The sequence below is a fragment of the Larimichthys crocea genome, chromosome VI (assembly GCF_000972845.2).
Source record: "Larimichthys crocea isolate SSNF chromosome VI, L_crocea_2.0, whole genome shotgun sequence".
In the NCBI taxonomy this organism is placed as follows: Eukaryota; Metazoa; Chordata; class Actinopteri; family Sciaenidae; genus Larimichthys; species Larimichthys crocea.
Window position 1 is genome coordinate 15,518,356 of NC_040016.1, and position 15,356 is coordinate 15,533,711.

The 15,356-nt window shown below is 39.2% G+C and overlaps 1 protein-coding gene across 1 annotated transcript; it reads left to right on the forward strand.

Annotated features, from left to right (window-relative positions):
- Positions 1-867: 867 nt before the first annotated feature.
- LOC104922301 (protein Wnt-2b-A) lies at positions 868-14,088 on the forward strand. The gene is made up of 6 exons (XM_027278862.1): positions 868-1,042; positions 1,212-1,468; positions 4,395-4,615; positions 5,457-5,734; positions 6,716-6,965; positions 10,225-14,088. The coding sequence occupies exons 2-6, from the start codon at positions 1,290-1,292 to the stop codon at positions 10,452-10,454; spliced, it is 1,158 nt and encodes a 385-aa protein (XP_027134663.1). The 5' UTR covers positions 868-1,042; positions 1,212-1,289; the 3' UTR covers positions 10,455-14,088.
- Positions 14,089-15,356: the final 1,268 nt, after the last annotated feature.

Consider the following 15,356-nt stretch of genomic DNA (forward strand, 5'->3'; position numbering starts at 1 on the left):
TGCGTTTAATTCAGCAGTCATATGATACGACATTTAAAATGCCCCCTGGGAAGGATTACCTATCTCTGTGGAGACAGAGTTCTAGTTTAATGACGTGTCAAAGCTGAAAGCTTGACCTCTCATAGCTGAAGGTTCTCAAGCAAAACTTTCTCCTCTACACTGATGACACAAACTGACCTACCTGTCTACTTTATTGGTAAATGAAGAGTAATCAATACAATCAATATTCGTATCAATACTATTAATAATCTCTGTGAATAAATGATTCATCTAACGTGCTTGCCACAGGAGCCCTTCTGGTTCAGCTTTGTAGCTTTCAAACATTAAGTGTGTTATCACACAGTCCTTCATTATTTGAAACTCAATGTGAAAAATATATTTTAGTGCATTGACTAGAAATATTTGACAGACATGACACAGTTCTCTAGAGGGTTGTTGAGTGCTGAACTGCCTGCTTATATATTAAACTGAGCATACAAGTCACTGTAGGGAGTCCCTATAGGAAGACATTTCACAATGCTACTAGATATACAATGATATGATAGCTGAGTACAGGCATAAATTCCACAGTGGTATTATTATTATTAGAAGAATATCATTGGCTGTGTATTTAATGTTCTGGAGTGGCAAAAAGTTGATCTTTAACCAGCAGACGTCGCAGACAGGGATTACTTTCCATCCAACTAAATATATACATCTCCTTTCCTGCTGTCTGTTGAACTATATGCCACTATTTGTAATTTTCTGACAAAAGGGGGTGGGGGTGGAGGTGGGGGCAGGGGTGGAGTGGAGGGGGTCACAGACAGCTGACGCACCGCAGCTGAGAGCGCAGAGCGTTTCGGTGCGCATCTTCATTCTCGGCTCCAAGAGGAAAGGTGCGCACAATGTCTGACCCATCCTCGGAAATAGTTCTTCAACTCGACTCGTATCTGATTTGACTTTTTACCACTTTCGCTCCTGTGTCACAAGATCGGATTTTTAACAGCTTCCCCCCGCAGCTTTAGTGACATTAAATTCGGTGCGCAACAGCTGAGGAGAAAGGGTGAATTTATTCCTAATACAAGACTTTTAGAGACATCTGAGATGGAGGGTTTATTCTCACTTATTAATTACAACGTCCACCGCCACTGAAGATTATGGATGTACTGACAGAAACTCTGCATGGCATTAATAACTGATGGATTTTGAAACCACTTCTCTTCCTTTTGAAGTTCTTTCAGTTCTCCAATGATGGACGGCAGACAATCGTCAAGGACTTTCACACCTGACTGTGCAGCTTTTGCCAACACATGAAAGGAAGAAACATGTTTTGTCTGATGAAATCTCGGAGCTTATCAGACAGCAGCAAGGCTATGGGGATCAGAAATGGGACAAAAATCCGACATCACTCCAAACCCATCTCTAAATTATACTTTATTTTTATTCTGCTGCTGCTCATCTTTACGCCGAGAGTAGATTCATCGTGGTGGTGAGTATTATTAAGTGCATTTGCCAGTTTTAATTAGTTACAGTTTAACTGTTGCTTATATAAGCGAGAAGTTACAGAAGCAAGTGTAGAAAAAAGTTCTAAAAGTTCTCTAAATATTGGTCTTTGTTCAAACCTTTACTCTAGTTTGTCCTCTGTATTATATATCAGATGGAAATTCTCTTGTGAATAAGGCAAAAATGGATCTACCTAACTATATTCTTCTGATTTCACAAACATTTCGTCTTGATACAGCCATTCTGTCCTACAAACCTACAAAAATCAGTACCCATACATTCAGAATATCCAGTCCAATGAAAAGCTAAAAATGAAACTTTCATATCTGTATGGGAATGTTTGTGCTGATGTTAATTTCTCAATGCAAGGTGAGATGTTCAGCACAGCCGTGTGTATCATGTGTTTATGAAGATTAATGGTGTGTGTGTGTGAGGGGGGGGGGGTCTCCCCTCTCCCCTATCCATCCATCTTGCCCAGAGTAAGTGGCAGGTGCAGGCGCTGGTGCATGAATAAATGCTCCTTGATGATTTCTCCTGAGGTTTTAAACGCTCAGGGGGGGAATAAAAACCTCTCGGTGTGTAAGCAACCCAAACCCCCCCTACACACTTATCCCACCCACCTGAAATAGTTGTTCTCATATGTCAGGTCACACTTAGAGAAATTGTATTTGATGTGTACTGTATATTTGAACAAGTGTAGCGGTTGACATTCTACATGTTCTTCGTTTCAGCTTTGAATTATGCCTCTGCACACCTTCTTACAAATGGATTTACAAATAATGTAAATAATGTTATGAAAATGTAATTTCCCACGAGAGCCAAATGCATATGTCATCCTACTTGCCATTGTGTTAACCTTTTGCTGTCTTATGCAAATACTTCATGAAAAGCTGTGATTAAATCACTGAGAAATTCCAGAGAAAGAGAGAGAGAGAGAGACGCTGAGCAGGGGAGGTTTGGAAGCTTTGTGTCCAGATGATTAATACATATTTAATCCTGGTTTGTGTATTGTTGGAGCCTATTTTTAACCATTGAGATAATTTAGATGAGCACCATGTGTCTTGCTGCACAGGACCCCCTTCTCTCTCTCTCTCTCTCTCTCTCTCTCTCTCTCTCTCTCTCTCTCTCTCGCTCTCTCTCTTTTTCCATGTGTGTGTCCTCTTGGAGACAGTCAGGGGTCTTTTGGCACAGCCTGTATGTACAACACACAATAAACATAAGTAGTCCTTCTGCTCTGCTTTACTGCTCAGGCAGATAGTCACAGTTAGAACGGGACCTGGACAGCCATAACGGGAGTGGAAACTGCCTGCTACGTCCGTTTCTGTCTCGGTGGCCAGGCGACACAAATGTGGCCGCGATTAAGGACTATAATGATATCCGGATGGAGAGTGGAGCGTGCAGGCTTAGAGGGGGGTGGGGGTGGGGTTGTGTCTGCATATGGTTGATGTGTGACGCTGGAAGGGAAAGGCCTGAGCGGTCACTTGCACTGTAGATGACTGTCCTCATGTCCTGTTGATAAGAGGCCCCCCGCAGTGTCACAAAACCAGCAGCATGTGATCCATCCTTTTAAGAGTTTCTACAAAGTAAGGGATTATGTCTGAATAGAGCAGGAGGTAAAGGCCTGTCACAGGGAAAGAGGTGCTTTTCACTGAACGTGAGGAATTTAATAATCTCTCCTGAATATCTGAGTCTCAAGTGGACAAGGGCTGTGGATGTGAAGAAAAATAAGCACACTAGTTTGGATCTAATCAATAATCTACATTTTAAATGAAAAGTGTGGCAGTTTGGGAAATTGCGGTTTGCTTTCCTGCTGAGAGTTAGATGAAAAGATCGATACCATTCTCTTGACTGTCCACCAGTTATAAAGCTATGATCATTAGCTTAGTATAAAAGCTTGATACAGAAGGAAACTGTAGCTCAGCACTGTCCAAAGATATGTCTGTACAAAAAACAAAGAGTAAAACTGTCAAATTGGCATATTCTGGACACTATGTACCAGACTGTTTATTCTACCCAACTTTATTTTTTCTTTCTGACCATTGGTTAATGGGCAACTGATCCCAATCAAGATATATTCAAGCACATTTCCCCTCATTAAAACAGCAATTTGTCATTTTTACCCTTTGGTTTTTGTAGCGATTAAACAAACAAGATAAAACCTTTTAATCAGTGAGTTTTAGAATAAGCACATTTCCCCAAATGTTGAACTTTTCCTTTAACAGGGTACTCCAGTAATTTACTATTGCATTATGATAAAGTTCTTGAACTTGTGAGAGGCACATAAAAATAAAATAAAAGTAAAAGCAAAAATCGGAGCAGCAGAGACGGAGATGTTCTGACTTTAAATCCTTAGAATGCATCGAGTTCCTTGATTACACATAATGCAGCATGTTTATCAGACCCTCCTGGCCTGGGAAACACCAACGTCTTTACAACTCCACACATGCGTTCATGTTGCATTATTCAGATCTTAATTAAGCGTAAGCAAGTGGGAAAAAATACTAATGCCAAAAATGATAATTAATTATAATTGAGAGTTGTATATGTTGAGGCACAGTAAATGGCTGCAAAGCTATGTTCACTGATGGTTACACAATAGATAAAATGGAATATTAACACTAATACAATTGATTTAGCCATTTGAAATGAGGTACACAGCTTTTTTGCATCTGCATTTACTGTTGATGAACCACTACACATACATAATACAGCCAAAGTATCTAATTTAGGCTGTTTTGATGTGAATATATAATTTAGTTCCTGAATCGGAATTACAATATGTCTTCTCATTGTCTTCTTTCTACCCACACAGCTCCTCCGGAGCTACCGTAGTGAATATACTGTACACCTTTAAACAGGCCAAACTGTATTCCCTCATGATAGATACATTTTATCTGTCCGTGTGTCTGCAGGTACATCGGAGCACTGGGTGCTCGGGTGATCTGTGACAACATTCCCGGCCTGGTGAGCAAGCAGCGGCAGCTGTGCCAACAGCACCCGGATCTGATGCAGTCCATCGGTGAAGGAGCCAAAGAGTGGATCAGGGAGTGTCAGCACCAGTTTAGACACCACCGCTGGAACTGCAGCACGCTGGACCGGGACCACACGGTGTTTGGCAGGGTGATGCTGCGAAGTGAGTCTGCACATGCGTGACTGAGATTTCTATCTGTGTGGTTCTCTGCATGTGCGTGACAATGGTTGTTTATGTCAGTGACTCTCGAGTTAATCATCCTCGTAAATGTCTCCGCTGTTTCCAGATAAGCAGAGAATTAATAGGTGTCTTATTAAATCAACGTCGCTTAGAATACAAACATAAAGAGAAAGTGTTGTGGCCTTTTTTTACCTTCTCAGGAATGAGGGAAGATTGGGAAAGTGGATGTTCTCCGAAAACAAGTAGCAGATCACTACACTGGTGATGTATAAACAGTAATAGGAGATGTAAATATTTGGGTAGATGTTTCTGGCAGCCAGACAAAGCTTTACTCCCTGACATATCGCCTGTGTTCTGCTTCATTGCGTGAGCAGGAATGAGGACAGGAGGTGGGTGGGAAAGCCAGACCAAATAACCCCCAAAATCTCCTCTTGCCTGAAATGAAAACACAGCCCAGTGACTGAGAAAGCTGCCATCTGTGCAAATTAAAAAGGTGAAAGGAGAGTCGGCTGGACTGTGATGTTTTAGCCGACATGCTGCTACCTCTGTCTGAACCATCCACCATAAATGGACAGATTTCTGCGCTCCTGCTGTCTAAGATAAACTTGAGAATGGCTGCTTTACTGAGCAGTAATACAGTGAACTTGGGCACTAAAAGAACAGCAATTTGAACAAAAAATGCAAAACTAGTGTGGTTTCCGAACGAGCTTTACAACCCTGTCATTTATTAAATAGTAGTAGCAGTAAAAACAATTTATCATTGACAAGAATATATTATTTATCAAGGATTTCAGTGCAACTCTTCTCTTTTCTGCACACTCAGGCAGCCGAGAGGCAGCGTTCGTGTACGCCATCTCTTCAGCAGGAGTGGTCTATGCCATCACCAGGGCCTGCAGTCAGGGGGAGCTAAAGATCTGCAACTGTGACAGTCACAAGAGAGGGCGAGAGAACGACGAGAGGGGCACTTTCGACTGGGGTGGGTGCAGCGACAACATCAACTACGGCATAAAATTTGCAAAGGCCTTTGTAGATGCTCGAGAGAGGATGGTGAAAGACGCTCGTGCACGGATGAACCTGCACAACAACCGGTGCGGTCGGATGGTGAGCAGCAGCTTTAGTGTTAATACAACCAGTGAGAGAAGAGTACAGTACATATTAGCACAATTATTACATTTTTTTTCTATACAGCTTCCATCAAGCACCAAGCAGATAACTTAAGATAAGATATTTGAGCTCTGAGATTTCTTTTGTCTTTGAGTTTTGCACCAATACGATGAATTGCATTTATTTGTCAGGTATATATTTTATTGGATTGAATAAAAATAGATATATTCCCTACAGGTTGTTTTATCTATATCTGAATTAGGGATCCAACTAATGATTATTTTCATAATCAAGTCATATGCAGATCATTTGGATCATAAAACTTCAGAAAACAATTAAACATATTTTTTTTCAAAAACAATTTAAATAAAAACAAAAACAGAATTTTATATTTCACAACATACATTAATATGTTGATATATTTTGCGAATATTGCAATACATAAGTAAATATACCATGACATGAAATGATCTCATTTTTGGATTTAAAAGCAGAAGAGAAAATGAGTTGAGTAAAATTAGATCAAATCTTCTAATCATATACATTATAAATTTACTTTTATATAGATTTAATTTTAGGTGATAAGCTGGTTTGTTTTCAGAACTTTTGGTAAACTCTAGGGCTACAACTAATGATTATTTTCATTATCAATTAATCTGTCAACCATTTTCTAATTTAATCGATTAGTTGTTGGTTCATAAAATGTTAATAAATGTCTTGTTTTTCAGTTTACTGAAATCAGGTAATACTTAGATTTGAGAAACTAAAATCAGAGAATTTGGAAAGTTTTTCTTATTATCAAAATAGTTGCTAATTAATTTCATAGTTGACAACTAACTGTTGCAGCTCCAGTAAAACCTAGTCAGAATAAAGAATATTTAACTAAAAACTGACCTGAGACAAGGCTGATCACATCTACATCATGCCATGGGCAACTTCATAGGCTTAACACCCTGTCACCTTTGACCTCTGCTCTAGGCAGTGAAGCGCTTTATGAAGCTGGAGTGCAAGTGTCACGGGGTCAGCGGCTCCTGTTCTCTGAGAACCTGCTGGCTGGCGATGTCTGATTTCAGGCGAACTGGAGACTACCTTCGCAAGAAGTACAACACAGCCATTGAGGTGACCATGAACCAGATAGCTGCTGACAGGGACTTCAAGGAAAGCAGCAAGAATGAGTTAGTGTACATCGAGAACTCACCAGATTACTGTCTCATGGACCCCACAGCAGGTGAGTGAATGAATGGAGAAGAAGGTTTTTGTCACTAAAATGTAGGTTTATAGTCTTTAGGGGAAAGAATTAGGAGCTCTTTACAAAGAGTAAAAATGTATTCAGGATTGTTTTTAAAGGGTTGGTTCACCAAAATCATACAATGTCCTATGCACCTTTTGGTATTTAGCCAGGCTAAAGATTTGAGGTACATAAGAGCTTAAAAATCAGCTAAATGTATAAAATATGTCTCCTGTAGCAGTTCATATCAGCTGTTGCTAATGAAAGTTAATTCTGTGAGAAACTTGATATCAGGCCAAATTATTGTTTTATGTTCAAAGTCCTCTGTGAAAACCAGTGTTTGTACTCGAGGGATGAACCTCCACTCCTACAGAGCGATACGTCTTCTCTAGTTTAACAAGATAACTAATTGCGTCACGTCACTTTCAGAAGTTGAATTCACTTGACTTGAAATAAGAAAGTCGCTAGAACTGTTTCAGAGATGCCAAAAAAACTGAAATCCCTAGCATGTTCCTATGTATATGAATATTTTATTCAGGTTTTTTAATCGGCACCGTCAAATAAATGTAGTCATATAAAATATTGTAACCTATTGATTATATTGTTATGAGACAAGTGAGACCAGTGGGTGTCATTGCATGAAATCAATGAGAATCAAAGACTCGTCCAGCAAAGACTGGCATTCCTTTACAGCTTAAAAGTCAGTGATGTGACCTTTAACATCACCTTTAATTGCTAGTGTTTGCTTTGCTTTGTGAAGCCCTATCTCTCTCCTCCAATGCAGCACCTTCAATAGAGCGTAAAGGAGTTCACTAGCTCACTGTTAGGTAAGATAGCATAGTGCATATGTGCCGGACACGACAACAGGATAAGAGTGGCAGAATCCTCCAGTTTGACACTAAGGGGTAATAAAAGTGTGTTTACTCAAAGGAAAGACTGTCTTTCCTTGTTAATATGTGATCTTAAAATAAGCGTATGATCCTCCTTGACACCAATCTCCATTGTATAGGAATTCACAGCCTAAGGACACATGCAGGCTTGTTTTTCAAATCCTTCCTTTGGTCAGTATTAGCTCCACTCCCTAAAGCCTGAGGGGAATATCTCCTCTTATCCTTTTGTCTTTACATCAGCGATGCTCTGTTATTAGACGTGGCATCTGATCTTAGGCCTAGATTTAACACCTGAGTACATGGACACCTTTGTGTTTGGCTCTGAGACTATTCTGTCAACGTGTCTGAAAGCCAATACCCAGCTAAAGAGTGTGGGAAAAGTGATATTTCGCTTTGGAAAAACAGTTTCAGTTTTCAGCATCAAAATATCCACTGCCAACATTAGCAGTTCTGGACATTTACAGTATGTCATCACTGGAGGTTTTTCCGAAAATGGAATGAAGTTAAACTGATACGTGACTCGGAGAACCAGAAAACAATCACTTAAGAACAAAGTGAATATATAATTACTCCATTTTCAATAGAGAAGGTACATGTCACTCAAAAATTCCTTTAAAGCTGCACTTATAAATGTTTTCTTATTATCATTGGATCAAATAACTGCAATGTGAAAGGGGCCATTCATAGTGAAGAAGTGATCTCGGCACTGTGGCATCTCTGAGCTTTTTATTTTGGTTTCCTGGCCCACAGATTCATCTATCAACAACCTAATTCCCACCAGCAGCAGGCATCTATTGTCAGTAAGGAAACTGCGCAGTATCTGCTGAGCCCCAGACAGGTAGCTAATGAACGTTTAGCAGCTAAAGAGCCACGGTGGAGTTGGTTAAAATCAATATAAAGCTAAAAGGAAAGTTAATATTAGAATAACTGAATGTTGCAGGTCTACTGGGTGTGTATATAAGCAAAGTTTGCTATATCAGCTTTACAGGGTCTATGCAGGAATCTTGAGGTTAAATTTAATACCTTTTTAATACCTTCTAAATATTTTTTAAAACCTCAACGCAACTTGCCTCTAGTCATATAGCAAAAACAGGATTGGTAAATGGGAGGGCACATGCACTGTTACTGTCCCTTATTTATTTACATTTACATTTAGTCATTTATCTGTCGCTTTTATCCAAAGCGACTTCCAGAGAAGATGCGATTGCTGACTGGTGATGGGACTCGGTTGGAGCGGTGTACTGGGCATACTAGCAGCACAGAAGTTTGACATTAATGGCTGCTCTCCCATCAAGTTGTCAGTCAGCTGAACACTGTAGATAGATCCAACTACATAATTACATTTTTGAGTTACGCTACTTGATATCTGCTAAAAAAATGACGCAATGCCTAGACATCAAGAATACTTGACCAACGGTGTTTCACAGGAGGATGCTTGTGAACAGCTGTTCTACTGACATTTTTCTTTTTTGTCTTTTCAATGTCATTTTCTGTCTATGAAATCAAGTGGAGTCGTTGTTTCACACATCAAGCAACAACAGGAGACTCTGTCAGACGAGTTCTCACATGTTGACTAAACTTTAGAAACTGAGTCTCAAAATGACGTCACAGCTCTGTGATGAGTCCATGCTAGCTAAACAGTTAAACTTCAGCGCCAATGTTCCATGTTTAGATCCCGGCCTGGTGTGGGTCACATGCATGTTTCAAACAATACTAGCGTGTGACAATCTGCCAAGACTTCAACCCCCCTCCTCGGATATGTGCGCTATGGAAAATAAGTCTACTGTACAGTCTATGTAATAAATTCTGGCGAACTTATAATACTTTTTAAGGGCCTTAATTTTCACTAAGTTGATTTACTACCTTTTAATACTTTTTAATACCCCTCGGATACCCTGACTTTAGAATATGTCAATATTGCATTTACAAGTTGCACTACTGCCCCCAAGTGGCATAAAAGATCAATTAATTTAGTTTTAAAAACAAAGTGATTTGAGGATGAGGTGTCTGAAAATGGAAATTTATCACAGGCATTTTGGATCAAAGTAAACAAGACTTTGAGTTGTCAACAGGTACAGGAATTAATTAAGACTAGGCACAAAAAACATTATACAACCTTTCCCTGGTTATAGTCTGTATTTCTTGACTATATTTACAGTTAGGCCTCAAAACGCTCCCACCATGTGATTCATTTTGTAACATAACAAATTATGTTTTGATCCTTAAGTTTAATTGTTAGTTATAGTTTGGCATGGCTATTTGTAAGTCCATGTTAAGGTTGTTGAAGATTTGTTTTTTTATAAATGATTTTATTATTTCATTGATTTTGATGCTGATTTTCACTGTAACACAAATACATTTCTTTACAGGCTCGTTGGGCACGGCAGGCAGAGTGTGCAACAAGTCCTCAAGAGGCACAGATGGCTGTGAGGTCATGTGCTGTGGGCGGGGCTACGACACCATGCGTGTCAAACGCGTCAACAAGTGTGACTGCAAGTTCAAGTGGTGCTGTGCGGTGGAGTGCAGTGTCTGCGAGGAAGTGGTGGACGTTCACACCTGCAAGCCCCACAGGCGACCCGATTGGTTGGACATAACCTAACGAGGAGACCTGACCAATCATAGTCGACATTGACTCATTAACCTGCGCGCTAATGACTGCATTTTATTATGGGATATATAATTGGGATCTTTTAACTGTAATACCTCTGGCTTTCGATCCATTGACACTTCCTGAAGCAGAGACTTCACAGATCTTGATGCTAAACTGGAAATCAGAACCAGTTACTGATGGTGTGCTGCTTTAATACGAACAATTTGTTGAGCTTTTATAAGACAAACTTTGGATCTTTGATACAAAATGGCTGAATATTATATTATTCTGATGAAAATGCACCCTTTGTTAAGGCACAGATATGAGGTAATGTCTGCTTGTTTTACATTATGTGAAGCATGTGTGAGCATGACATAGCTCAAATTGATGATGATTATAATAACAGTAATATTTAGTCTGAAAAGAGAGATGTAAAGAAAGATGGAGAGATATTGTAAAAACAGACATGGTGTCATTTAAAATGATATGAAGTCATTGTATAGTACTGCAAATCATATAAATCACTAAAGACAGTTGCTGCTAATTGGTGAAACTCTAACAAATTAACAAAAGGTCAGAGGGACCTTATGAAAAAGTTCAGACAATCACACTGTGAATGCAAATGAACCACGGATGGGAGAACATGCAAAGACTTTCATGCAGCATGGGCTGCTTCTTGCAGAGCTTAACTTAACTGGCAGGTTCTCGGGAGAAAATGGACACACCAACAGGAAAAATTAAGCTTCATATGGACTTTGGAGTATCTTTCATAGAATATCCCACATGTCTGTAATTGGTCTGACACATTCTGGCAGTGTTGCCTTATGGAAAACTTAATAATTTCTACCTCTGGTTCTTGGTCTTTGTTTCCATTTTTTGTTTCAGTGCTACACAGACAAGCTTCAAACTATTGTCTTTAGGACATGTTCAGAAAACAGCCCTGCATAAAACAACACAGGCTGCTTAGTCATTTCAATTAGGCTACTGCTGCAAAAAAAATGTAATGTTGTCTGGTAAGAATGTTGAAACAAGCTCAAGTTTTGCTGCAACACAATGCAGCCTTTCTTGTGTAGGCAATTCAACTACATGCAAGTGCTCGTTCAATGTGGATTACTTAATGCAAATACAGAAATTCTAGTGTTTAACTGATGATCGTCATGAAGCAAAGTTGTCAAACCCAGTGTAATAGTATTACAAACTGCTGTGCAGTGATTTGTTGTCTGATAAGCATAAAAATGATTTGCCATTTACAGCTTCCCTTTCTGAATGTTATATCAAGATCCCTTAAACAACATGCCGCCACCAACACGGCTGTTTTTGATCTAATCTGCAGCCTTTGTTATTTGCCAAGGTTGAGCTACTTCCAGTTTCTCTTGGTCATAGCTGATTCTTAATTTCCATCCACCCCTCGTGCCTCTAGTTTGATGGTAGTGAACTCCAACTCCAAAAGTCTATGGAAATGTTTTTCCTTTGAAATCTTAACAATACATGATTTTGTTTTTGTAAAAACCCTGCATTGATGTAAAAGTCAACTTTTAAAGCTATGGATCACTTCTGGTGAGAAACATTTAACATTTAAAAGATTTTAAAGGAGGTAAGGTGTTTACCCTTGGATTGCTGTCCAGGAGCTTTGTGCTCAGGTAAATCTGTTTTATTATTTTCTTTGGGTGCTGCTGGGTCCCAGTTGATGAACTGAAACTTTACTGATCTGAAGAAAACATTTTGCTAAGTTGTGATGATGGTTCATGATCTCTGTAATTTACGGTGCTACACAGCTCATTTTAAATTAGCCTCACATCTTTGTCACCAACAGTTTACACTGCTGTTAACGTAACATGATCTCCCACAAACTAGACTAGACATTAATTACATTAATAAAAGTCCCACAACATTTAAATGCTGCTATATTTTTTATAGATCTGAACTAAAACTGAACAGCAAGGTGTGTACTGTAAGCTGAAGATCCTAATAATACATGGATAATATTAAAAACAATGTTCATACAGAGCTTAAATCTGTACAGAATCATGTTACCATTCTCAAACCAGTTATTGTTATTATACACACACTGTCTCTAATCTCAGTGGTGGGCTGTATCTTACATTTTTTTCTCGCTACTTGGTCTTCATTACAAAGGCCAGCAGAGCATATTTCTTCTGTCATCATATTGTGACAGAACACTTTTACAATGCAATCTTAAGCAACTGTGCTTTCAGTCCTTTGTGCACATATTCACTGGCTCTGACTGGTTTGTAAGAAGTGAAGTATTTCATGAAACTGGGCCAAGATATTGCAGAAAGAGCAGCGAAGTAGCTGCGGACCCTGAATTTGACTTTTCAACATCTGGTAATGCAGCCAGACATCATGTTAGGCCATTGGAGACACAAACCTCAGAGGGGTTTATAGATCTAAATGAATCTGACAACAAGCTGTGGATGCTGAGAGTCAACACATTTTTTCAAGTCCACGTAATGAGGAGGGGAGCCAAAGTAAAGTGCTTTGAATAAGACCAAATGACACACCATGTCAAACGTTCACAAGTCAAAAGTTAATTGCAAACAAAAAAAAGAGGTTGTTCTGAATGTAAAAGAAGAGTATGTTGGCTGTGTTTTTCTTAAAGATTGGAAACACACACACACCACACACACACACAATGGGTGACAACCCGGGCCTATGCTGCTCTGGCCCTCAAAAATTCATATTTCAATTCCCCAGTTTGTAGTGAGTGTAATAAAGCACAACACTGACAATTCCAGTCTGTTATGAAATTTAACATTTTATGCCTAAATCCACATTGGAAACCACTGGGCCGGCACTGACCCGTGCTATGGATTTATATTGGTTGAGGGTTAGTGTCGTGGTTACATGCATTAATTCGGGTCCTCGACATTAAAATATTTTCATTTTCAGATGCGCTGTGGTTACATTTTAGCCAAAAAGAACAAACTTTTTTTTTTTTTTTAAATACGTTAATGATACCTTGAATTTTTCACAGTTTTCAGGCCGATGCCACATTTTTACATCCAAGCCAATAATTTCCCCTGTCAGCATTTAATGCACCTGTGTTCTAGGAGGTATTTGCACTTTTAAAATGCAGGTCCCAAAATACCTTACTGTCTCTAAATTAAACCTTGTTGATCCACCCTCTGTCACTCCTATTAGAGGTCTCTTCACTTCCAGCTTATATGGTCTCTGAGTTTTAACCCTCATTCTGTTACGGCAGGGAGGGGATAAAGATAATACGACAAACCATGTTGGTGTTTTAAAGTTCAGTCACTTCAATGTCAGTATATTTTCCAGAGACATAACTGAACTGGCTCACTGTACATAGCAACATTCACAATACATTTCAAAAGTTAAAATATAACATTATCTTTAAGGATTCATCAGGGGGGTTTCTTTCCAAAGTAAATCATCTAAGCTTTACACACGGAGTGTAGATTAATAATTCTTTGCTGATCTTTAAATCTGCCGTGGTATGCGTGCTGCTTTGCCCCCCCACAACGCGTGATCCAGATGAACTCTGTAAAAATAACAGGAGTGGCATCGCAGGCATTCTCTGTGATATCAAATGGGCATCTCAATTTAACAACATTTCAGAACTAAAATTGTCCCGGTGGGGAGAGACTAACAGTGTGGTCCACACAGATGGTTCGCATTCAGGGAAACCAGAAGAAAGAAATGTTGTAATCCATCCATGCTTACAAATTGTAACAAGTCAAAAATGATTCAGTGTTGTGTCAGATGCAAAAGTAAACATGTATAATATTCTCCTTGAGTTTGTCTGAATAGTCCTTCCAGTCCAAAAGACTGCACTTCAACTAATTACATGATATCTATGATGTACAGCAGTATGGGCAATATGTTGATATGTATACATTGTGAAATTGTTCCCCTTGAGACTATTTAAGATATTCTGTAAAATGTCCCAGTAGTTTCTTTGTTATTCTTGGAGTAGAAGATGGCCCTTATGACCCTATCATCAGCAATTAAGAGGTTTATGTGAACATGAAACTGGACTTCACTATAGCTGCTATAGCCAAGTGACATAATATACATTTGTGTAGTCAAATTCAGCTATAAATCTTGCATACAGTGTTTCTATAGCACTGACAAAGAGAAAGACTCCCACAAAGTAAAGTATATTTTTTTTACAGCATCGCCCAAGATCATCACATTGTAGGCCGACACTTTGATTTCCTATGACATACAATAAATGAGAATGTTGGAGATTAGTGTCTTTCTCAAGGATACTTGGGATACCCACTGGATGTTAAAGATCAAATGCATAATCCTTTAATTCATTTAGCAGAGTCACATGCGGTGGATTTATTATGACAATAGGAAAACACGCCACAAAAACAGCAACCAACAAGTAGAACAAAGAGTAGATAAGAGCAAAGAGACACTGCTCGTAAGCAGATCTGCAGGGAAGCAACAGGACAGCCGGCAGCATCAGTAGCTTTATGGCTCATTAGTATCGCCAACCACCAAGCACAGAAACAGCCGAATGGAGCCAAAACATTGCTTAAGATAATGTTGGCACAGCACTTACCTTTGTAAAGTAAAGCAGTGCTAGCAAATGAAGAGTTTCCACAACTTCCATCTTGAAATAGTGTTTGATATATTGTTGATTTCCAGCAGGGGAAGCAGAAAGGGTCAGATCATTTTGCCATTTTACGTGGTGGTGTTAGCAGTGCTATCCGTTTCAATTTGTTCACCAGTTGGTGATAGGATATGTCACATGACAATATAGCTTCACATTATCTATTGCCGTCTGGAGCTTGAGCTTGATTTGGGGATGGCCCCATTAATAGTCACCCCACCTGGGTGTGTGTGGTTTTGGTTTTGGTAACTTATTTTGAACATCTTGTATAGACAAACATCGCTGACTGCTTGATATATGAGCTC